The sequence below is a fragment of the Lacerta agilis genome, chromosome 1 (genome assembly GCF_009819535.1).
Source record: "Lacerta agilis isolate rLacAgi1 chromosome 1, rLacAgi1.pri, whole genome shotgun sequence".
Lineage (NCBI taxonomy): Eukaryota > Metazoa > Chordata > Lepidosauria > Squamata > Lacertidae > Lacerta > Lacerta agilis.
In genome coordinates, this window is record NC_046312.1 from 29,472,191 (window position 1) to 29,496,717 (window position 24,527).

General features: G+C 43.7%; 1 protein-coding gene across 2 annotated transcripts; it reads right to left on the reverse strand.

Moving 5' to 3' along the window:
* Positions 1-3,206: 3,206 nt before the first annotated feature.
* DLST (dihydrolipoamide S-succinyltransferase) lies at positions 3,207-22,354 on the reverse strand. Of its 2 annotated transcripts, none has more exons than XM_033142659.1 (15): positions 22,165-22,354; positions 16,975-17,011; positions 15,672-15,720; positions 15,110-15,165; positions 14,078-14,152; positions 13,716-13,771; positions 12,967-13,078; positions 11,432-11,587; positions 11,086-11,162; positions 10,450-10,547; positions 8,163-8,293; positions 7,569-7,642; positions 7,004-7,087; positions 5,547-5,714; positions 3,207-4,482 (listed from the first exon to the last, which is right to left on the reverse strand). In XM_033142659.1, exons 1-15 carry the CDS (start codon positions 22,237-22,239, stop codon positions 4,348-4,350), a joined length of 1,383 nt encoding a protein of 460 aa, XP_032998550.1. In that variant the 5' UTR covers positions 22,240-22,354; the 3' UTR covers positions 3,207-4,347. The 2 variants fall into 2 exon arrangements, with proteins under 2 accessions (XP_032998550.1, XP_032998551.1); XM_033142660.1 differs by having other exon boundaries at positions 4,348-4,482; positions 16,975-17,008; positions 22,165-22,304.
* Between the last annotated feature and the right edge of the window lie 2,173 nt (positions 22,355-24,527).

Sequence of the window (24,527 nt, forward strand, 5' to 3'; positions counted from 1 at the left end):
AGTTGGAAGGCATCAGGTTGGCTACCCCTGCAGTAGATTCACAGAATTGTAGAGGTGGAAAGGACCACAAGGGTTCCAACCCCCTGCAAGGCAGGAAACTTTTGCCCAACATGGGGCTGGAACCCATAACCCTGAGATTAAGAGCCTCACGCTCTACCAACAGAACTGTCTAGGTATGGTTTGTTTGCAGAACCGAAACATCAAGCCCTTTATTGACGCTCTCAACATAGCTTACTCTACATCTGGCATGTCCAACTGGACGATCTTTGGGTGTCCCTGGTGTCGATTGGTGAAGGCTTCCCAAAAAAAACCTCAACAATTTTGGTCAATCCAATGGGTAGATCACTGCCAGTTTTTTATAGTGGGAGTAGATCGCGGTCTCTTGGGAGTTGGACATGCCTGCTCTACATGATCAGTTTCCCCAAATCAGACATGGCCAAAGGTAGCTTCCCCCCCCCCTTACGTTCTACTTGCTTGTTCCCCGTCAGTTCAGTTGAGCTTTCCAGCAATGTTCCTCGTGCCACAGCAGTATCTACTCTATCACTTATCAGCTGTGTCTCCTCCCTAATTTAACCTCGAAGCATCTTCCTATACCTGCTTGTCCCCATCCCCAGCTTACCAGTGCTTTTCTGCTTAAGTACCCTAGGCGGAAGTCTTGGATTACAATCTGTATAGTTCACAGCTTGCATGTTGCACTTGGCTTCTTCCGTAGAATGGAGATGAGCTCTTATGCAGAGGGGAAGTGAGCAAAAGGCTCTTCTTGTGATTGCTCTCTGTGGATCTTCCATGTTCTTGCCAATGAACGTTTTAAAATAAAAGACTCTCAGCACAACCAAGCACTTGTGTGCGATCTTTAGCAACACTGCTAGCTGGTTCTATTGCGATGCCCATGCAAAGGTGTAGCTTGGCTTCCACCAGCTGAGGCAGCTCACCGCTACAGGTAGATGAGGTACCTTCCTATGCAAGGTATGCTGGAAAAACATGCAAGCCAAGGTGTGTAAAATATGACTGGTTTCTGGCACAAAATATGCACACAACACTATCTTCAGAACTGGTTCAACGGTGATGGGTGCACTGTGTGTGGTTGTAAGTGTAAGGATGGGAAATACTGTTGTTGGAAGCTGTGTATGTCAACTAAAAAAATGTGACCCTGACTACCCTTTTTTAAGAGGTACCACGAAATCTTTCACACATCATGAGAATTGCTCTGGAACAGTGGAGTTACCCTTCAGCCTTATTCTAAAATACTTGATGGCAATAATACGTAGCCCATTTTTCTTTCAGGAACAGCTAAGCCTTCCTGGAAGCAGCCACTGTACTTCCTATGTGAGTCATACACACTGAGCTGCTTAGGTCCTAGTCTACTTATTCTAGGTTCCAAGGGCTAAACACTGCAACATAGTTGAATACCATTTTTCTTTGCATAGTATGTATAAATAGATTTCTGCAGTAGCTGCAGTAGCTGTTCTCAACAGTAGCCCAACTCCTCCAACACACATTTCTAAACTTAAATTGAGAAACTGTTTGCCTCTTTAGCCCAAGTAGAAATTGCAAATCAATCCCCAATGAGCATATATAGGATGGACACAGGAAAAATTCAGCAGCTGACTTCTCGTCTGACCTTTTCAGGCCTGTTTCTCACTGTACAGCTATGATGTGAGTAAGTATATAGCTCACATAGAACAAACAGACCAGAACCAATGATCTAAATAATAATAATAATAATAATAATAATAATAATAATAATAATAATAATAATGTGTTTCAATCCTGATGCTTTATAGCAGCACTTGACATTGTATATACTTCTCGCAGGGCAACTGCTTGAGATTAGTGGATGATGATTAGCTTTGGTAAAAAAAGTGGGCCTGATTCACAGTCCTTTGTACAGAGAAGCTGACTGTAAGACTACTTCCCCTGTTGCTACCAGTGCCATTCACCTGTTGCAGGCTAGAAAGGATACCCAAATTGATAGGAGGACATACATGAGAACCTAGATTATTTAATTTCCTTGGGATGCTCAAGACCTCCAGGTACCTCTACAAACTACAGAGTTTGCTCTCTTCCTCCTATGGGATGCTTTTGACTAATAAAGTATTTTCTAGTTCTATCTCATTAAAACTTGAGAGCAGGTGCAGAGGCACAACAGAAAGTACACCAAACATCAGCCAACACAATACAAGTCACAGAGCTAGATATTGTTATGGTTTAAATTGAGCTTTTTAGGTACCTATATACCACTGCAGCTGTGCTTCAATCCAATGTTTCAGGAGTAGAAAAATCTTCTGCATTAGCTCCCCGTGAGCATGTTGCCAACTGCAGCACCTCAAGCCAATCTGCAGAGCACTCAAACTGTGGGGAAAGGAGCTGAGAAGAACCCACCCACACTGCTTTTTGTTTAGGAACATGGCACTTGTGGGTACCCTAGCACCCTCAGACATCTTCCTTTGTTCTCTCCCATTTTTTTTTAAAAAAATGAACTGTTTTTGGTTGGGGGAATTGACTAAAAAATAATAATACTGTACAGTATTTGTGTTTTGAGTTGTATGAAGCCATTTTGCCTTGAAGGGGTGGGGAACAAGTAGTCTTTCCCTGCTACATAAAATATAACTATGACAGTCTATTGTGACTGCTGCCTTCAAAGATCCCAATCCCTTTCCTGTTTATGGCTACCAAAATCCCTTAAGGGGACAGCATAACATTTAAAACATCTAATGTAGGCATACTCCAAAATCTTTCCAACAAGATGCAGAGCTTGAAGTCATAGTTTACTGTCACATCTAAACCAGGCAAACTACGGTTTGCTTGCAAACCAAGATGACAAATCAGTCTGAACTAGGATTGTGGGCAAACTATAGTTTTCTTGCCTTGGCTGTAACATCAAGCTATGGCTTTTTATTTAACAGTGAATGGACTGGGGCGGGGGCGGGGGGATCATGTCAAGACAGAGATTGTTCATATAGCCCCAGTGATTTGGCATTACATCTGAACTGATCTAGAATGAGGCAGATCACATACACTGACAGTTCTGCTACCCAGAAGTGAGTTATCTAATTTACGCCATCTATACTAAACTCAGAAAAAAAACGGGGAAACTCAGTTCAGGTTCTGTTCCTTTGAAGGTGTTCCTCAATTGCTTATAAACACAATGTCTTACCCTAAGTGTCATCCCACTGTATTTCATTTCTCCCATTCATAAACACACATAATTTCCTTGTTTTATTTTGTTTAAAATCTGTCATTTTAAATACTTTAATTACAAGTTCTGTGCGGCGAACAAGAGTAATAAATCCTGCAGGCACTAGCAACCCTCTCACTCAACAATATATGTGCACGCTATTGTACTAAGGATATGTCCCCATGAACCAGCAAGCCTTAGGCTAGGATACATGCCACACAAGACAACCTAGTCCCAACCTACATTACCATACCACTGCAGTCACAAAGTTGATAAAACCATTCAATGAGGATTAGATGGAACGTTGGACAGCCACCGAAGGTTGCCATCTCCCCCTAATCCCCAGCAGCCAGTCAACTTGAACTGGACCTGACAGCCAGATGGGACACCCATTCTGCCCTACCAGAGGCTTAGAACGAAAGAAACAACTTCCAAGTGGGAGAGGGAGAGAGCTGCTATTGCCACTTCCTTGCTCGTGAAGGGGTGAGGCAGAGGAAGGTCCCTGAAAACAATCCTTAGAACTGCCCCTCACTACTAGGAGAGGATCTAGATAATGGCTAGGGAGGCAGTAACCCCTGGGAGTGCCTCATCCCGTTAAGGTCAAAAAACCCACAAGGTGGCTGGAGTGCAGATTTACTCTCTGTTACTGGAGGCATGTAAGATCAGGCACAGCAATTGAATCACCCTCAGGCTAGCTTCTCTGTTCCAAAGATCTAGAGCCTTCAAGTGGAGCAGAGACCAGCCTTTCCCCTCTGACAGCTTCCGCGATGATACTGAATTAAAGCTGAATTTCTGTGCAAGAGCTGCTCGGGAGGGAAGCTCTAGCTAAACAGCAGGCAGCTTCTGTTCCCATAAGATCGAGAGAGAGAGAGAGGGGCTACGTCTGTTTGGAGCAAGAAGAGGGGAAATGGTAGGTTACATCTGAACAGGTAATGACACCTGCTTGTCTGCCCTGGGAAGAAAATGAACCATCTTTGGAAGAGGCAGGAAAGGTGGGTGGTACACTACCCTGGGGGGGGGGGTCCTTTCAAAGCACCTCCTGCTACTAGGGGGAGGAGATGACTGGAATGAAGCCCTGCTGATTCCTGAATGTCCTCTGTTCCATCTGCTGCTGCTGCTGCTGCTGCGTCCTTGCTCGACTGGATGGGGCAGGTGGGGGCTGCTGCTCTTTACAGGTCAAGCAGCAGCACACGAGGATCTTCCACCACAGCCTTGATCTTGCGCAGGAAAGTCACCGCCTCTCTGCCATCAATCAACCGGTGGTCGTACGTCAGGGCCACAAACATCATTGGGCGCACCTCAACCTAAGGAAGAGAGAAGAGATTGTTAAGCTGAACATTTTCTTTTGTAGTCAACTTAGCGCTGTACCTCAAAGTCTAAGCAAGCTACATTTTAAGCTTTCTAACACTTGCCCTGCATAACCAAGAAAGTGAAACCTGTTTGGGATAACTAACCCCAAGCTGGAGTTTTCTTAATGTCTTAAGAATTTGACACAAACTCTTCAAACCTTTCCCCCACACATTCACCCTCTAATTCGAACCCAGAATACTCCCCTATCTTCTCATAATAATTTTACAGCAGTCAAAACTTCCAGTTCGTCCTTTTCTGCTGCACTTGTCAGGGCTCCTAGTTAAGCCTGATCCACTTCCTTCTCCTCCATCATCAGATTGGACAGTTGGTTAGAGTGTAGTATTGATAATGCCAAGGCTGCAGGTTCAATCCCTGTATGGGACAGCAGCATATTCCTGCAATGCAGGGGGTGGACTAGATGACCCCCAGGGTCCCTTCCAACTCCACAATTCTATGGTTCTATTTTACTAGATTTAAACATTACTCTAGCCATCTGGAAGATGCTTTGCTATGAGCAGCTTCAGCATGGGTAGGCTTTATACCTGAAGCAGCATCTCCACCCCATCATTCAGCCTAGACAATGAGGTCCAGCTCCGAAGGTCTTCTGGCATTTCCCTCATTGCGAGAATTTAAGTTACACAGAACCAAGCAGAGGGCCTTCTCGGTAGTGGCACCTGCCCTGTGGAACACCCTCCCATCAGTGTCAAGGGACAGAAGCAACTATGTTACACCTGAAGGCAGCCCTGTATAGGGAGGTCTTTAATATTTGATGTTTTATTGTGTTTTTAAATTTTTCTGGAAGCCCCCAGAATGGCTGGGACAACCCGGTCAGGTGGGTGGCATAGTAATAATAATAATAATAATCAATCATCATCATCATTTGACTTGTCTACCAAGCCTGGTCATTTACATGTCATCTCAACTGTGCAGGAGCCAGTCACAGAAAAGTGGCTTGCCAGTGGCTAAGGTAACATTTAAAAGCCCCATTAAGCCCCTTAACCTTCCATACAGTACATACTTTGCCTCCAACAGCAACAGGCCTGTCAAAGATGCCATGCATGCCCAAGATAGCAGACTGAGGGGGGTTGATGATGGGCGTCCCAAACAGAGATCCAAATACACCGCCGTTACTGATGGTGAACGTACCGCCATCCATATCCTCAATGGCAAGCTCATTCTTGCGGGCCTGAAACGAGGGGGAGGGAATACAAACTTTAAAAATTGCTTAAGATGGTAATGGAGAAAATGGGGTGCTGGTCCCCAGCTCTCAGTATCACTAGCATGTGAACACCTCAGAAAGCTCCCCACACTAAGCAAAGGCAAAAAGTTATCTGAGAATCCCCAACGACTAGTGAAAATATTGAGGTTACAGAGGGAGTCCTTTGAAGTTCATATAAATATCTTCAAATATCTCTAACAGAATGTGCCTTTTTCAACACATGGCAATTCTAAGAAGGATAAGCATAAATTAACTTGAGTCATTCCTATTTTGCCACAGCACTGTACAACATATTATTTAAAGGTAAAGGTACCCCTGACCGTTAGGTCCAGTTGCGGATGACTCTGGGGTTGCAGCGCTCATCTCGCTCTATAGGCCAGGGGAACTGGCGTTTGTCCGCAGACAGCTTCCGGGTCATGTGGCCAGCATGACTAAGCCACTTCTGGCAAACCAGAGCAGTGCAGAGAAACGCTGTTTACCTTCCCGCTGAAGCGGTACCTATTTATCTACTTGCACTTTGACGTGCTTTCAAACTGCTAGGTGGGCAGGAGCTGGGACCGAACAACGAGAGCTCACCCTGTCGCGGGGATTTGAACTGCCGACCTTCTGATCAGCAAGCCCTAGGCTCTGTGGTTTAGACCACAGCGCCACCCGCACCCCAACATATTATTTATGGGTGTACAAAAAAGGAATACAGGTACACTTTGTTCCAATGCATTGGAAGGGACTACCTTCACTCTGCCACCATATAAAGTGCTATGTGTTTAAGACACAGCAGGATGAGTTTCTGTCTCCCCCCACAGTAATAAATCATGCCTCCTTGAGAACACCCTCCCCATTACTGTTGACAAACTTGAATCTAGCCTGTTTCATGTTATTTGCAAATTTACCATAAACATATTTTTTAAAACTGCAACCAGATATGGAGATGGCTACTAGTTTAGATCACTTTTTAAAAAGTTAGATTTGTCCTCCAGAAAACTTGCCTATCAACAGCTATTAGTCAGAATGGCCAAGTGTTTTCATGTGATGTATCACAGAGCACCAAATGCTAGATATATATCTGGACCTGTAATTTTAAGGCTTCTTGAAGTGGAGACTCTGCAGTTGGCTTTAGCTTTTTGTCAAATTACTGAACCAGAACCTTCATCCTACCACTGTCTTATTCACACTCCCCTTTTCCCCTTCTGATGCCCCTTTAAAAAGATGTGTGTCTGGTTTTCACCCTTGAGAACCCTTTACACTTGAAACATTACCTTTTCCCCCAACTCATTGATTGCTCGCTCAATGTCAGCAAAGTTCATTGTTTCTACATTTCTGATTACGGGGACCACAAGACCCTGAAAGAAACAAAGATCTCTGAGTCAAACACAACATACATAACATGACAGCAAGAGCCAAATATAGAGCAAGCCATCACTGGACAGAGGTGTGTATCCAGAGGTACCATCTTCTGTAACTGATGGAGGCAGCCCGACATCACGAGGAGCCAGGGGGCGGAGCTGAACACCCTCTGAACATTGAGGGGGTGGAACTGCCTTGGCCCCTAGGAGCTGGCGCCTATGGGTGTATCTAAAAGAGGATTGGGGGACTTACTTCCTCTACCCCCTCCCCAGTCGAATTTGATGCCTTCTGCATCTCGCTAGGCCTATGACTGATCCCCCATGCCACCCCGGAAGTTGGCAAGAGCAAGTACCCTGACCTGCTGTAGGATTAGACAAGGCCAAGAAGCTCGTCTCTGAATTTTCATTTCTTACAGCTGAACACCAAACCAAATGATGTCCCATGCATCAGCCAGATGCATGTTCCCACAATACATACCCTAGGAGTCGCCACTGCAACACTGATATCCACATATTCCCTGTACACAATCTCTTTGGTAGTATCGTCTATCACTGGATGGAGAAAGAAAAGTAGGCTATTACATACAGCAGCATCAAGAGTCAAGGCTCTAATCAGGAGCAAAAATCAAGCTTTATTGATTTAGTCCATCTCTTCCTTCCATTCACTAAAAATTAGTAATGGAGAGTAAGCTGATCTGCCAAGTGTAAAGGAAACACGAGGTTTCCGCCAGTCACCACCTTGCAAGGAGCAAGTGCCCTGACCTTTTCTTTTTCCTTCAAGTCCTCTGTGTTTGGAGGAATAGGCAGTCTTGTCTCATTTACACAGAAGCATGGAAAAGGTAAGAAACAGCAGGAGTTGGACATGCAATTTCTTTCCATAGACAAACTTCTGCCCAAGTGAATATCCTTTTGCTAAGAAGGGGTTTGTCACAACACAGTTGCTTTTCTTTGCACAAGTGCGGACTCCCAGCTGCTGCACGTGACTTCATCATGAGGTCTGATAGTACTACCTTCCACAGAGGCTTGCTCACGACACTCAGGCATCTCAAAAACACTGCCCCATTGTTCTCACCTCCATTTACAACAGGCTGCTCTTGCAAGGCAAAGGCCGCAGCTTTCACGAAGGCAGACATAAAGCCAAGTTTCATATTGTGCTTCTTCAGGAAGGTGTCCCTGTGCCGGGCTCTCATTTCCTGGATGTTACTGAAAAAGCCACCACAAGAACATTTACTACTAGGAAAAGGAAAGTTCTTGCTTCCTGTATCTACTTAAGCACCAGATCTGCAGCACATTCCTGACTATAGTTACTTTGTGGCTCAACCCTTATTTCAAAAGTGGCTTGCAATTTTTTATTATTATTATTATTATTATTATTATTATTATTATTATTATTATTATTATTAAAAAAGAAATGTTATCAGAGTTTCACCAAATAGTTTCACTGTAGTATAGGCTGGCTGATCTCTGAGAACACTCTCAGGAGTGGAAAAATTACTAATATTTTCTCTCCCTCCCTAAAGTTTAGAACAGCCCCTCCCAATTACTTTACAACCATTACTAATGTTACCTCAGAATGTCACCAAAACAAGCTACTGCATACTATCCTAAAATGCATATGGCTGTTCAAAGTATCCCCTGTGACAATGAGCTTTCAGGCAGCTGAACACTTTAAAATTCCTATAGATATTTAAATTATGGGGACCACCACCACACACCTGGTCAAAGAGGAATAAAATGTTAGATTTGCCTGTTAGTTATAGGTTCTTCACTGCTGCACTAGAGCTACAGGGTCATACAATGAAACTAACATGTTGGGAGATTTAGAAGGAGGAACTTCTTCACAGTGCACGTAGCAAAACTATGGACTTCACACTTGCAAGATGTCAGTGAGGACTACTAACCCTGAAAGGTTTAAAAGAGGATGAGACATGGAAGATAAAGCCACTGGTGGCTGCTAACCATGACAGCTATCTACTACTTCCAGTAACAGCAAGCAGTAGGTCTCTAAATACCAGTTCCTAGTGATCATAAAGGGGAAGAATGCTCATATCTTATTTGAAGGCTTCCAATAGGCACATGTTTGGCCAATGAGAGTACAGAAGACCTCTTCCCAAGACCTTGGAGAGCTCCACAAAGCCAGAGTGGACAGGTTATAGGTCTCTTGGGTTCAATATTGACACAGTGAAAGCAAATTTCAGAATAAGCATAATGGGAAATGAGGGGGGACCTTGTGCCTCCAACAGGCTCCATCCATCCTGACAGAATTTGACCGTCATTTTGTTTATGACTATCTAAAAAGTAAACCATGTCTCCAATTCCTTTGGCCACACTTAAAAAGACAAGCACATGAGTTTGGGGCTATGTACTTTGGAGGACCTCTGATGCAATGACTCTAAAATGCCCTCAATCAGAGTACAGAAAGTAGCGATTACCATCATTCCCTTACTGGAACAGAAGCCAGCCACCCAAATTGAACAGAATAGCTTTGTCTTGACAATTCTAGGCAGGCATTGAAGTAATAACCTTCATCTTCCCCCTCCCAGACAATATGGCTTTAGAGAGGCAGTTTTTAGCAAGTACAAGTGCCCCTTTGGGTTTCGACTGTTTGTTTTCCTTTGCCTAATCTTGTTTAGAGCTAGGATTACCGTCCAAAGACATTACCGCCTCCCAAGATACAAGGGTTTGAGGGGAGGAAGCCATCATGAGAAGCCTTTACAGCAGACACTGACACCCAGCGAGGAGGCAAAAGGCCTTGGCCTAAGCCCTTGCAAGTCAACTGCATGGCATGCAGACCAGGGGGGTGGGTGGGCAATCAATCCAAAGCAGATTACTGGCTGCAACAAGAGCCCAAGGCCAGAGTAAAGCGACACCTCCATTAGCCTCTAAAATGAGGTAAGTTGCAGCATTTCCTCTCCAATCACGATTATTTTGCCAACCTTATTATTCCAAGCACCAAATATTTACGTGTTTTGTCTTAAGAAGCAGGATAGGATTTCATAGAGCAATTTGATTTGGGCACCATTTTCCTTAATGCGCTGAAACATAAGCTTCCCCCTCCCCAAATCCATTAGTGCTCAGCCCACAAACACACTTCATGGAACACACTTGGTTCTCCAACTGCCAAGGAGAGATGCTAAGGCTGGGCGAGAGCTCCAGGACCTGCCTTTCGGCCGGTTGCACAGCTGAGCCCCTGTTTAGAAATAGTCTCAACTCTATACAACCAAGGAGCTGGCTAAAACCGCTTCATCCCAGGACAAAACACACAAGATCAATGAACACCAATAAGCCAAAGTTCCTGTTCTTAGTACAACACAGAAAGATCTTGGCTTACCTGCACATACTGAAGATATGGTCCTTACCTCATATCAATTTCATTGAAGGTGGTCAGCATGGCACATGTATTTTGAGCCTCTTTCAGGCGCTGAGCAATGCGTTGACGCATCCTGTTCATTTTCACCTGAAGTGGAACAAAAAGAGATATAGTCAAACCTCATATCCCAAATGCCTCTGTTTTGGAACGTTTCGGCTCCCAAACGCCAAAAACCCGAAAGTAAATGCTCCGATTTCCGAATGTTTTTCAGAACCCGAATGTCCAACACAGCTTCCGCTTCAGTGCAGGAAGCTCCTGCAGCCAATCGGAAGCCACGCCTCAGTTGTCAAACATTCCGGAAGCCGAACAGGTTTCTGGAACGGATTACGTTTTCAACAACCGAGGTTTGACTGTAATGGGGGAAAGGTAGTTTTGCAAACTGACGTTGACAAGGATTCACACTGTTGACTATCACTACCAGGAATAACACAAGTAGGAAAGGCAGTGCTCACGAGCTAAAAACTTTGCTGTATTTAGCCACTGCTCAGAGAATCATACAACACAACTTGACCACTGCATCTCATGAGGCTTAGACTGGAGGTTTTTCAAGAAAAAGAATGGTCTCTCCACTTGGTTTCAATAACCCTCATCCACTGCCCCATAGGCGCAAGAAGTTTCCAATTACCCTTTGCTCCACTCTGGCTCCTTTGCTGACCCCAGGTTCTGCCACAGGAGCAGCTGCAGCTAGCTTTACTGCAGAAACTGAAAGAAAATGGAGGGGGGGAATGTGTCAAGGGACTGAGAGAAGAAGGTTTATTTCCTGGCAAGCAACATATGAACACGAAGGCTATCTGAAGTAGAGATGAAATACGCATTTGGGAGATGCTACCTAATGCATTCTAGGTAGCAAGACGGATGTTCTTTAACACTCTTCTGTGGACAGTTCTGCAATCTCCAGTTCAGAATAACTCCCTGCTTATGCAGATGGAAGGAGGTTGGTTAAGGGGGATTAGAGATGGTCTTAGTCTCACCTGGTTTAGAATCCACAGGGAGTGATGACACAGGGGGCACTGGAGGCATCGTAGTGGGAATTTGTGCTGCAGGGGCAGGGGCAGCTGCTGCAGGAGGAGGAGGTGCTGCCGGTTCTGGTGCAGGGGCTGCTGCTGGCTTGGCCTTGGCAGGTGCAGCTAAACAGAAGAATTGATAAAGTCAGCTGCACGCCAGAAGCTTTTTTTACTAGGTATTTTAGGACAAGATATACCAAAGAAAATGAAGAACTTATTCATGTATGCTACAACTGCGGCAAGAGTTTTGCTACCATAAGGATGGAAGAAGGAAGAAATACCAACAAAGGAACAATGGCAAGAAAAATTGGTGAACTATGCGGAGCTGGCAAAACTAACACACAAATTGCGTGAAAAGGACAATCGGGACTTTAAGGAAGAATGGGGACTTTTTACAAATTATTTGAAAAAAACAACAGAGAGACTTAGAATCACTGGCAGGATTTGAATAAACATACACAAATCCTGCCAGACTTAGAATCACTGGCAGGATTTGAATAAACATACACAAATTTTATTAGTAGAACATGAATTTGGAATAACAGGAAAATAATATTTACAACTGTATAATATGCAGAAACAAGAAGAACTAACAAAACAGTTAAGGGAGCTGGGGGAAGTCCTTGAAGGGGGGATAGGGAGGATAGGGAGGGGGGAGGGGAAAATATATTTGATTTTATTGTTGACAATTTGTATGGATTTAAAACTTTCTTAATAAAAAATAATAATTAAAAAGAGAAAGGCAGTTGCACAGGCAGATAGAACCCAAGAGGTGCATTTTTTCCACAGACCATCCAAGCAGGTTCTTTCAGTATCTTTGAGAAAAGTACACTTTTGAGTCACGAGCCCATATTAATATAATAAGACGGTGATCACTTGTCTCATTGGCTGCTAGCTCCAGAAAATAAACTTGTGAAATGGTATAGCTATGCACAGAGGCAGCAGGCTCAGGAGGCAGCAAGTTTCATAGATTGGGTTCTTTTAAAAGCTGAATTTGGAAACTAACTGAAAGTGCTGATGGTGACCTTTAAAGCCTTAAATTGGTTTCCACCATGTTGTATCTGGGATCATGTATACCCACACTAATTTGCTCGAGGCTTTGAAATTAGCATCTGAGGCCCTGTTCCCAGGTCTAACATTTACTAAGGTCTGACTGGCAAGGGTCTAGAACAGGAGTACCCAATGTGGTGCTTCCATGGGCACAAATGTAGTAACTGCATATGAGTCACCTGTTCCCACATTCCATATCTCCTCAAAGAACCTGCTTCTTTCTATCTATCTTTCAATAAATCAAAAACCCTTAAGTTTTTACACATTGCCCATAAAATTTTGCAGGGAATTACTCTGATTTTTCCCCCTGCCAAATTATGCAAGTCAAATTGAATTTGTACAATTCAGTCCAGTTACAGCATTTAGATATCAATTTTTTATTTTTGCAGCAAAGCCCATCATTGTCGCAGCTGTGACAGTGTAAGAAACAGACATGGCTGGTCCCAACTTACCTCCGGTTTTCCTGAGTTTAAACAAAGGTGTACCTCCTTCCACTTTCCCCCCATCAGGAACTAGAAGTGCTTCAATTACGCCAGCTGCCGGAGCTGGAACTTGCACAGATGTCTGCAGATAAAATACAAATGAGCTCTCCCCTAATCATCAAAAGGAAATATGTTAAGGAAATGGGACTATCCCTTGAAGAGGAATGAATGATACATGAATGGGATTGGACTTTCTGCAGAAATCATGCAAAGAAACATAGCATCATGGAGATATCACATCTTGGGGGTATACATATTTCACTGGAAATCAACTCTGCATTTCATCACAAGAAGGAATAGTACAGTTATTTATTTGTATCAACTGTACTGCTTGTTAAGTCCAGAGTCCCCAAAGGAAGTAAGTGGTCTCTCCCTCTCCAGTATACAAACTGATTCACTCTCAATCTGAGAATGGTGGAGGACATGCAAGCTCCCAGCAGCCATAGTTGAAAACAAGCAAGTTTTTCGAGTCAAAACCTAGAAGAGTGCCCCTTGCCTAGGTTTTGTGATCTTCTGTTGTCTTTAGCTTACCCACCTCCACTCTGGAGAGCATCAAGAAACTACCCCATAAGAGCAACATTGCTGAATCAGACCAAAAGGCCTATCTAGTCTGGCATCCTGTTTCCTACAATTGGCATTTTCTCTATTTTCCACACACCACGCATAACTGAATACATCATCTGGCGATTCTAATTATACAAGGAAAATAGGACATTTACCTTGTCTGTTTCAATCTCACATACCACTTCATCTTCTCCTACTGCGTCACCCACAGCTAAAAATGAAAAGAACCACTCTAAGTAAGGGAACTCTTAAAGCTCATTTTCTTAAAGCTCACATCAATGCCTCACAGAGAGTCTCAATTCTCACATGTATGCCGGAGGACTTGCAAAACCATAATAAGGGTCTGGAAATTACATACCTCATAGAGGGCTTACATTGACCTTTCAATCTTTAATTAGTTTGGTCAATCTTCACCTATTGAATGTGTGTGTCCAGAGCTCCTTTCACCAATTACGACTTTAGTGTATTCCCACAACAGACGAAGAAAACCATAGAAGACAAAAAAGCTGCCTCTTACCTTTCTCCCACCTGACATCTCCCTCTGTGACTGATTCTGCAAATGCTGGTGTGTTCACTGTAACAACTTCTTCCCCTGTAGAAGAAATGCATATCTGCATGTAGTAAAAGCCTTCACATTCAGTCATTTTAGAGTCTGGAATGTCTATGGACAAGCGGCATTATTAGAAACCTCTTATATCTAGAAATACCTCCAAGAACATCTACACTGACCTATTCACACACAAGCAATGGTTCGTTGTCCCACAAATGATCAAACGAACCATGGTTTTCTTCTCTGAAGTTTGATTTGTTTCCCAGCTGCTCTTGCCTTGTGTCTTTGATGAGCATTTGGGGTGGGGTGGTCAAGCAAACCATGGTTAAGGAAGGGAGCTGGGTTCACACAGCACACTAAACTTAATAGAAAGAAACTAAGGTTTGTAAGCCAATGAAAAACAATGGCTTTAGACTGTTGTTTGTTGCCAGTAAACCATAGAAGCTGCTGGGCTGGACTTACACCTAAGGCTAAGTTATAGTTTAATAAGTTGTGGTTTAGCGTTATGTGGAAACCAGAGTGGTGTCATCTCTCTTTTCTCCTTAAAATCTGCCTCTTCAGGTAGAATGTTCTCCCTCTTCCATAAAAGTAGAACATTTGGGTCATTCTGCAGTAGATTCAGGACATATTTATATACTTACTCTTGCCTCTCCATTATTTCCCAAACTGTTGAAACATAAATCATAAGCTTCTCAGGACAGGGAACAGGCTTTTTAAATGTTTATATTATTTTGCAGAGCATCCTTCACACAGGTGACATAATGTTAATAATCGTGCTTAAACTGAGACACTTGGGGGGGGGGAGTGACCAGAAAGGGACATAATATACCAGAGTCCAACCTACACTACATCACAGCCACCTGTAGTATGACAAAGAAAAAACACAATTCCAGTCTATTACTTTGTATTCCTGCATTTTGTACTCCTTAGTTCAGACTAAGAATTGGTTGGGGAACAAGGTTGGAAGGGAATGTGCAGGCAGTCATCTCAGGTACTTACTGCACACTGTGGTGGTTCTGAAATAACGGACAGTGAACACACGGGAGCCATTTATCCTGGAGAGCAAGAAACAAGAGATTAACTAAAGGCCAACAAGAAGCATAGAAGCAGTACAGATTTTGCATCTGTTGGCCTTACTTGACTGGGTTGTCAATCAGCAGCCCTGACAATTAACATGCTCATTGGAGCAGATGACATTCTGCACAGCACCTAAGGGAGTCTATTTCGAGGCATTTAACAATCAAGGAAGATCATATTTCTGGGATGCTACCTAGCTTGCTCCCCCCCCCCCCCAGAACAAATTATGCAAAATATGCAAATATATAAATTGATTCAAATCAGGTAATTTATACAGTTCAAGAATTCTTCTACTCTTGATGCAGAATGTGGATTACTCTGGTCTGGGGTATTTTGGACACAGAGAATGCAGCTACCCCTCTCTGACAATATTGTAACTAGGAACTCGGGTTGCAGCAGCTACTCTCCATCCATGCAAATAGTCACAACATATTGACTATTTACATATTACACAACACATTGACTATATAAGTTGAATACTTACAAATGCTTCCTGCTGTTGGCATAAGCTAACCCCTGGCATCGAGAGACACCTGTAAAGCAGAAAGCACTTCAATTAGAAATCTGTTTACATTATATCGCTTATTACAGTAACGTGTACTAAGACAAATTTGTTTAATAAATGTTATAAAGGTAAAAATAGCAGCTATCAATTATCCTTGGCATGTATAAGTCTCCACACCATTATCCTAGTCCTCAACAACCTAGTCCTTTATCTGTTTTTTTTAATAAAGGATTAATAGCAGCCCCAGTATCCAAAAGCTAAGTGTTGGCCAGCGAGGTGGGCAAGATTAATATAAGATCTCTGCATTCATTTACTTTATTTTGTAGCATTTCCTCCACCACAACATCCAGAATCATTCAATTCATCTACATCTGTGGAGAAATGTTTAGAAAATTTTGCATACCCTGTGCTCCTTCCCTTTTTTTTGATAAAGAACAAAAATGTTTACAGCACATGATTTCTAAAAGGGGCCATTTTTTTTGGAAGTGCTCAATTAATTCCAATTAATTGCACAGTGTTCCTGAAATAATTTATACAGTGTCAATTTATGCCAGAATGGGCTATCCCATGAGTCTTTATTCCAGAAGAGTCCTCATGAGCAAGACTCCAAATACCTATTGGATCCATCTTAGGAATTTTCCCTGTAAAGTAATATGGGCTAACTTATTCTGATGTGAGTTTCAACATGTTTGAGCGCTTGGGATCATCTTATTATCTGAGTTACAGGTACATCAAAATCACCTCTAAGATCTCTTGCAAGGCAACCTACAGTTCTCTAAAATACCATTATGTTCTAAATTATGTATTTTGAGCATAATTCATACAGAACTCCTTCTGCACAAACCCACTTAAGTGAATGGGAAATGCATCAGAGCACCTCTACTTTTTCAAACTTATCAACCTCATCCACCTACACATCCTGAGTATTTGGGCAGGAAAAAGGAATCATTTATGCTAAGGAAGGTTAAAAACGGAGTTCATTGGTGCTTATGCTGACTCTGCATTATGGTCATTTTCAAATATTCTAATTTGTACACAAATCTGTTGGTTGAGTGAGCTGGTTATTTATGCTACACAGATTGTTTTAACATATTTTAGGGAAACATGGAATTCACTTTCTTTAATCTTTAACTACTTTTAAAACCACTTGTGGCTTTAAATAAAAAAGTATGAATGTACTATAGTTTTTAACCAAGTTTTCATTAGGTTTCCCTTGTCACAGTGATTATGAAGCACACAAGATATTAACACTAAATAATAATAATAATAATAATAATCTCACCAGAGAGCGAATGTTTCCCCTGTGGACAGTTCCCCTGCCGAAGAGAAAGATTATACAATCACCAATACAAAAAAATAATAGTCATGAGTAACTCAAGGCAGAGTCACCTTTCCACACTATTCTACATTCCAAAGTAGAGAATAAATTTACTGTACTGTATTCAGATTCAGTAGGCTATAATGACACCTCTTCTCATCAGCAAGGTGTGACTACCCTAGTTTGTCAGAAAAAGTAGCCCCAAGTTAATAACAGAACTGTAGAGCTTAAAGTGACCACAGGGTTCATCTTGTCCAATCCCTTGCAATGCAGGAATCTCAATGAATGCCTTACGCTTTCAAATATTTTTCATCCACAGGAAAAAGGCATCCATAAAGTTTAATACAGGAGATCTCCCCCCCCCCCCGTTTGCTGTTCTACTTTGTTCACAAAATGCACAACCTTCAATGCAATCCTACACACCTACTTAGAATATGCCCCACCAAGTTCAACGGGACTTATTCCCATGTAAATGTGTACAGGGTTGAAACAATGAGCAAGAGGGAAAGGTTCTTGAAACCTTGTATGTGTCTCTCTTATATAATATGATGGCTAAATATTGAGGTATGACAGCTACATATTGCAAAATGGGGTAACAGGATCAAACTCATGATTACGGGCAATTAATATGCATAATCTTCCCATTTCAATTACTATGAAGCCTAATGGTTTAATTAAGATGAGCACTGCATCTGGCTTTTGATTTCATCAGGTAAGCCTGTACAAACAATGGGATATAATGAAAAAATTGGATGATAGCCAATGCTAGTCATACAAGTAGATCCACTGAAATCTTGTCAATTGATTTAAATGGGTCTACTCTGTGCATGACATAGCTGGATATCACCCAGTGAGTGTGATGCAGTGGAAAGCATGAGTTCAAATCCTTGTTTATCCATGAACAGCACCAATCCCATGTCAGTAAAATGGAAATCATCATAGCTTACTTCAAAAGATTGCTGAGAGGACATACACTGACTAGATAAAGCTCCCTGAGCACAGTAGCATGATTAACTGTAATGAGGCAGAAATTCCTATTCTGATGAGCTACATAATGAGTAAAGGTTAAAAGACTAACTCCTTTTCAACTAATGATTTTAGCTTCTGGCTATTACACTGAGTTCATTTTTTTCAGTATTATCCTGATTGCACAGCACAGATTCCTAGGTTCAGAAAAGTCACATCCTAGATATATTTTACAACATGAAATATGGAACATTTAGTTCTATAAAACAAGCAGTGCACAGCACAAGGAGACTGAATAGTAGTGGCTACTACTCTATCCTTCTCAGTATACCCACCATAACTCCTTGTTGGAACTGAAGCTTCATGTTACATTGCTTCCCAATCTCGTTATAAATTTATAAAATGTAACAAAAATGAGATTGGAAGAAACCGGCCCTGCATTCATGAAGTAATACACTTGGCAGTGACAAAAACTTGTGATATATATTATATTCTACCAAAGAACTCTACTCACACCAGAAGCAACTGCACTGCTATTCACACATTAAAGCACTTTTTAAATGTTTGTTTGAGGGGGTGGATATGGTGACGCAAATCTAAATGGCGAGGTTTTGATCAATCTTAGACCCTGTTGTTATCCATGTAATCTTTACTCCAAACACCAAACTTCCAAGATTACATAGCATTCTGAATCAAAGGCTATGATTACCCTATGCAACACGACAGACATATCCATCCACCCTTAGAATACACGAATTCCATAGCATTGCTTGTGTGTATATATGTCAGTTCTTTTAATTTCCCACTTGAAATATTGTTTTAAGAGGGGGGAAAAGTTTTCTGGCCCTAGATGAAGCAAAGTCTAGAAAATAGTGGGTAAATTGTATACATGATTAGCAAGGAGACAGATTAGAATGTGGTATACATGAGGAAAACACAACATAGGCCATTGTTCTGTTTGTTCAGATACCATAAGTATTTCTTTCTATAGATATTGCAAAAGTAAAGATGCCTGTTTCAGGGGCAGTAAAGTAATGTCATGTTCTAGCTGGCTGATCTTAAAAGGTAAAGGTAAAGGGACCCCTGACCATCAGGTCCGACTCTGGGGTTGCGGCGCTCATCTCGCTTTATAGGCCGAGGGAGCTGGCGTTTGTCCGCAGACAGCTTCCAGGTCATGTGGCCAGCATGACAAAGCCGCTTCTGGCGAACCAGAGCAGCACACAGAAACGCCGTTTACCTTCCCGCTGATCTTACAGGGGTCCTTAAAATGGGGACAACAGGTGCATTTTAATGAAACACTGAGCTTGTCTCCTAACCCTATTCATCTTCACTCCAAGCTAAATGTTGAGTTTTTGGTTTAGCTCTTTTTTTAAATCTACTATCCTCACCTCAAACCCCACTTAATCTCCACACTGTCCATTCCTGAGAGAAATCCTCATTCCCAGAAACTAAACTAAAACTTTTGATGAGCTCCTGGGTCTCAGGGAATATGTTTGTTCAAGGCCAAAGTAGCTAACATAGGGAAGGAAGTGATGTTGATGGGCAAGGCTTTTAAGGGCACAGTAACTGTGTTGTACACACAGCTATTCTGCTATTACAGGGAATAGTTCAAAGAATTACTCTGGGAAAGAGAAACACTATTCCTTAAAAGAGACCCATTCCCTGAGAGGGAGAACATAGATATGGTGGGCACAATGGAAATGTGGTGGGATAGAGAGAACTAGTGTGGGACATTTCTCTCTGGATAGTGACAGTGAAAGTGAAGATGCACTAAAAACCTCAGTAGGAGAAAGCTGAACTCTGTTGAAATAGTTAAATGACATTGGCTGTCAGCATATTTTACAATTCTTTGTGAGTACTGTTGCACTTATGGCTGATTACAGACTTCCCATAGGAATCAGGATGGCCAATGTGAAAACAGGATGATGAACTAGATGGGACTCTGTTCTGATCCAGCAGGACTGTTATGTTCTTATGCTACAATAACCTGATTATTGTGAATTAAGACTTTGTGTCTTTTCCTTCTAAGCTACCTCTTCCACAGTTTACTGCACAGCAAGTCCCCCATTTATTCTGCTACCTTGAAAGCTTTGTACACTCTCTCTTTCTAATAATGTTTTGTCCACAAATTCTTAAGACCTTCCATGTTCAGCTACTCCTTTCAGCTGTTCTTTCTAGGTGTAAGCAGCTCACTGATACATTTTTGCTGCTCCTCTCGCCAAAAGATTCAATAGTGAGGTAGTCACTAATTCAACACCCTCACAGTTCTTCCCTGTGCAAAAACGTTTTCCATACATTTCTTCTCAACTGGACATATACTGAATCCAAATTTCCCATCATTCAAATCAATAACTTTGAATTCATCTAATATTCCTGCCTTTCATTTTTACAACAATGCCAAATTTGTCCATTGCTTCAGTTCTTCTTTCCTTTAACCCCAGCACTCACATCTGACCTTTCAAGTGCTTTTGTTCTTCCTTATTTGACATATTGTAACTACTGTACAACAGCCTTCCTTGATCCATATCTCCATCTTTTACTCAATTTCTCCCACTGGCTTTTTAGTTAACTGTGTTTCAAAGTCAAATGCTTTCAGTCAGACTGACTGTGCAATCCTAACTCACAGATATACTGGATAGAGGAGGTTACGATGTGGCATATTTCCCAACACTCCCTCTCTGCTGTACAAATGAGCTGACATGAAGGACTTACTCTGGCATATCTACTTACATTAGCTGAAAGTGTTAGTTAAGTCGGCAGAAGTTACACCACTGTTGAGGCCAAAAAAGGGCATGTCAAGGTCAGGAAGAGGGGCAAACATTGCATCCTGATTCCCTTCAGTCACTGGTCCTGTATAGGGTTCAGTGTACAGTGGTACCTCAGGTTACAGACGCTTCAGGTTACAGACTCCGCTAACCCAGAAATAGTACCTCAGGTTAAGAACTTTGCTTCAGGATGAGAACAGAAATTGGGCGGTAGCGGCGCAGCAGCAGCGGGAGGCTCCATTGACTAAAGTGGTGCTTCAGGTTAAGAACAGACCTCCGGAACGAATTACGTTCTTAACCCAAAGTACCACTGTACCTACACCACCAAAATTGCAGATGTGACTAAAATCCACCCCATACGAGTCAATGGAAGGGCAGAAAATGATCCAGCCAAGAGCAATTATGATGCAACTTAATTTACACAGGAAATATGCCAGTATGCCTGCCTGGTTAGGATTGCTCCTGCTTACCATGCCCCAACGGGTATTTTACTTTTTGTTATTGTTTCTCACGAAAAAATTGCTCAAATCTATCCATCCTGAACAGAGTAATAAACAAGAAAAGGGGAAACTGTGATTGCTGAATGTTAATTACAGTTAATTAAGATGTCGCCAGATAATTGCTGCAAAACAGAGATATTGTACCATGCCAACTGGTGATGAGGACTTTATCTTGGCGGCCTGTTTCCATACAAGTAAAAATTGGGGGCGGGGGGCAGGGCAATTATTTGCAACACCCAAAGCCACTGACGATCATTAACGAGGATCCCGTTATGCATAAACATTCCGACTAGACAAGACAAATGCGCTGTGCGGCATTGAAGCAGGTGACCCCTGCTTCCGGGCAGGGCGGAGGGGGGAATCGTAGGGGGAATCGTTTGCAGTCATCCGCGGTGCGAGGTCAACTGGGGTCACACCTGCTAAACCAACCTTCGCCGTTACCGCGTAGGCTACTGTAGGGGGACGACACCCGCCGATACAGAGACACGCGTTTTATTAGGCGTCGCTAAGCTGTCGCGCTGCGCTTCAACCTTCAGAGCCACCTTCACGCCCGGCAGGATGCCCTGCCGGCCTTGGGCTCTGAGGTGCCCGACGCCCGCCGTTCAGTTCCATGCCTGACCTCGCCTCGCCCTGAAAACGGCCACGGCCTGGAGGCAACGGGAGGCGCCCCAAGATAAGAGCCGCTCCCCGCTCGCCTCCAGCAGCCCGTTCGGGGCCTTCCGTTAGCCACAGGCAAGAGGCGGCGGGGCGGGGCGGGGCGGGGCAAGGCAGGGCAGGGCAAGGCAGCCTTCCCCCGGGCACGACTGCGGCCTCCCCCACTTCGCCGCCCCGCGTCCCCCCGTTGCCCTTGGTGCCCGTCAGCACGTTCGCGGCAGTCTCAGCCCACGACCTGTCCCTCCGTCTTTCCCTGCGGGAGGCGGTACCTGCCGAGCGGCGCAGAACGAGCGCCCGAGAGCCCGGTTGAGACAGCGAGCCCGGGCCAGAGAAAGAAGCAGCATCGCGGAGGCGGAGGCGGCGGCGGCAGGAAGAGCTCCAGGGCGCACACCGGAAGCAGGCCCGGCGGAGGCCGGATGCAGCCTGGGGTCGACCAACCGCGGCTCGAAAAAGGGGCAGGGCGCGACGGGCTGTACCAATCGCGGCTCCCCGAAGCACAAAGGGAGGGCGGGGCGAAGAGAAGTCGGGGAGTGGAACGGCCTTGTTGGCGAGGGTAGCGGCAGGCGGCATAGACCCTACAAGAGTGAAGAGGAGCACGCGGCGTCCAGCTTCCGAGTCGATTGCGAAGGCCGTTTTTAGCCTCTGCCAGAGCGCAAATGAAGCAAATGGGCAGCAGTAACGACTGAGCTTGTGCAGCATGCTGTTTCTCCCTCAAAAAAGATCTCCAGGAGAACCCATTAAGCGAGTTGTCACTCTAATTTTTCTATCTCTGTGGGCTTCAGATCTTGCCCTGCAGCTTCCATTCCTGCAGTCGTGTGCGACCCCCTCAAAAGCATTTGCAGAGGCGAGCCCTCGAACAACGAGGGATGTCGTGCTCAGGGAAGTGGGGCTGCAGGGGGCAGAACTGGACAGGAAACTTTCCTTCTGAGAACTTCCCTAATCATACTGGACCCCAAGGCCAATTTGGGCCGCTTCCTCCATAACCCCCCCCCCCGCACCCCCGTCTGCTTCGCGGTTTGCGTGGGCGGCTGCAGAAAGGAAGGAAAGGGAGGCAACTTTCCTGCCACCACGACCTTCCTTATTTTTGAATCAAAGTCATTGCCCTTTCTTTGCAGCATGATTTAATGCACAAGCACGCTGTCAACGCAACAATTACTTCGCTGGATTTAATATCCAGGATTCATCTAGTCCAGCCTCCTGTTTCCAACGGTGGGCAGCCGAATGCCTGCGAGCTCATAAGCGAGACAGGATAGCGCTGTCTTTCCGCCAAGGTTGGCTCAATACGTTGCCCTGAGGTGAAGGACAAGTTGCTTCACACGCAGAAGCTTACTGGAATGGCACTGAGGACAGGACAGAAGAACCTTTCATTTGACCTGAGACAGGAGGGAGCTCAGGACAGGCTTTGTGGCATCCACATTCCTGACCTCCAGCAGAAAGCTCAGGAGGAATGGCCGGGTGCTGCCGCCCCACACTTGCCGCCTGAACTGATTGCCCCACTTCTGCCTAGTGGCAGGCCAGCAGTGCAACTCACCTAGTCAAAGTGGCAAAGTTTATGGGCCCCCCTGCAAGGTAGAGCAATTACAAACCCCTGTTGGGAAGTGGTGAGGTTTGAAGAAGAGCCGTGTAGGCACCGCTATATCCTCAGCCCCATTGCTCACTCATGCCATCTAGGGCAGAAAGTGGGGGGCAAACAAAAACCTTTCGGGATTTTCCACACCCACCCACACATTTGGTGGGCAGAAAGGGGAATTTCATTGATAGAGGGCAGCAGAGCTGTTTGAGACTCAATGAAGTGAATCCTCTGCCTCATCTGCCACCTTATTGTGAATTAAGGATTTTTTTGTGGATCATTTTTTGTATCTTTTTATTTTATTTAAAGCTAATAAGGTGGTTTCAGAAATTATTGAGAATCAGCACTGATCAATTGGTCAGTCAAGTCCTCATTTGGCTGACAATACTTGAGAGCAACTTCCATTTTTGGTTTGAAAGAGCAATTATTGTTCATATGAATGGACACTCTTTGGGGTGGGATTCATTTGAATACCATCAAATGTAGGTTGTGCTATTGGAGCTTTCCACAACAAACCCATGTCCCCTAAATTTGGCTTTTTGCAATAAAGTATGGGATAACTCTTGCTTGAACTAACCTCCACACACACAAACAAATAAGAAAGAATGCTCAATAAATAGCTGCCATGTGCCATCTAATCTCCCTGCAAACAAATCAAAATGAATACTGAATAAACAGGTTGTCAGGGAGCAACCATAGTGTAAATGTTAAATCCCACATGTGAACTGCACCTGATGGTTGCATTTCTGTTTTACATATTCATAGGCTTCCTCAAGCTGGTTGGCTGCTGTTGGCACCCCTGTGACCAGTGCTGCAGTTAGAGGGATCTTTAATGACAGCATCAGTGATTCGGTGCCCTCTTTCTCAGTAAACGGGTCTGCAGATGCTGTAAAAGTACAGAGTAGCATTACATATACCTTTGTCAGCCAAGGTAAGTGGTCAATGCTACACAATCTCCGTGTGGAGAGATTTTGTGGGGGCCCCCCCATGTAATTTAACTTTGCAGATTTTAGTTAGAAAGATTGTAGAAGCAACTTGTTTTTAAAATATCTCTGACAATAC

What these genes read in the sequence shown, in the direction of transcription:
- DLST (XM_033142659.1), bottom strand. Translation starts at nt 22,239, where the DNA reads ATGCTGCTTCTTTCTCTGGCCCGGGCTCGCTGTCTCAACCGGGCTCTC. An exon ending in CGTTCTGCGCCGCTCGGCAG is followed by an intron (nt 17,012 to 22,164) that starts GTACCGCCTCCC and finishes CTTTCTCTTCGG; the next exon opens with CAGGGGAACTGTCCACAGGG. An exon ending in TAAACTCAGGAAAACCGGAG is followed by an intron (nt 11,588 to 12,966) that starts GTAAGTTGGGAC and finishes TCTTCTGTTTAG; the next exon opens with CTGCACCTGCCAAGGCCAAG.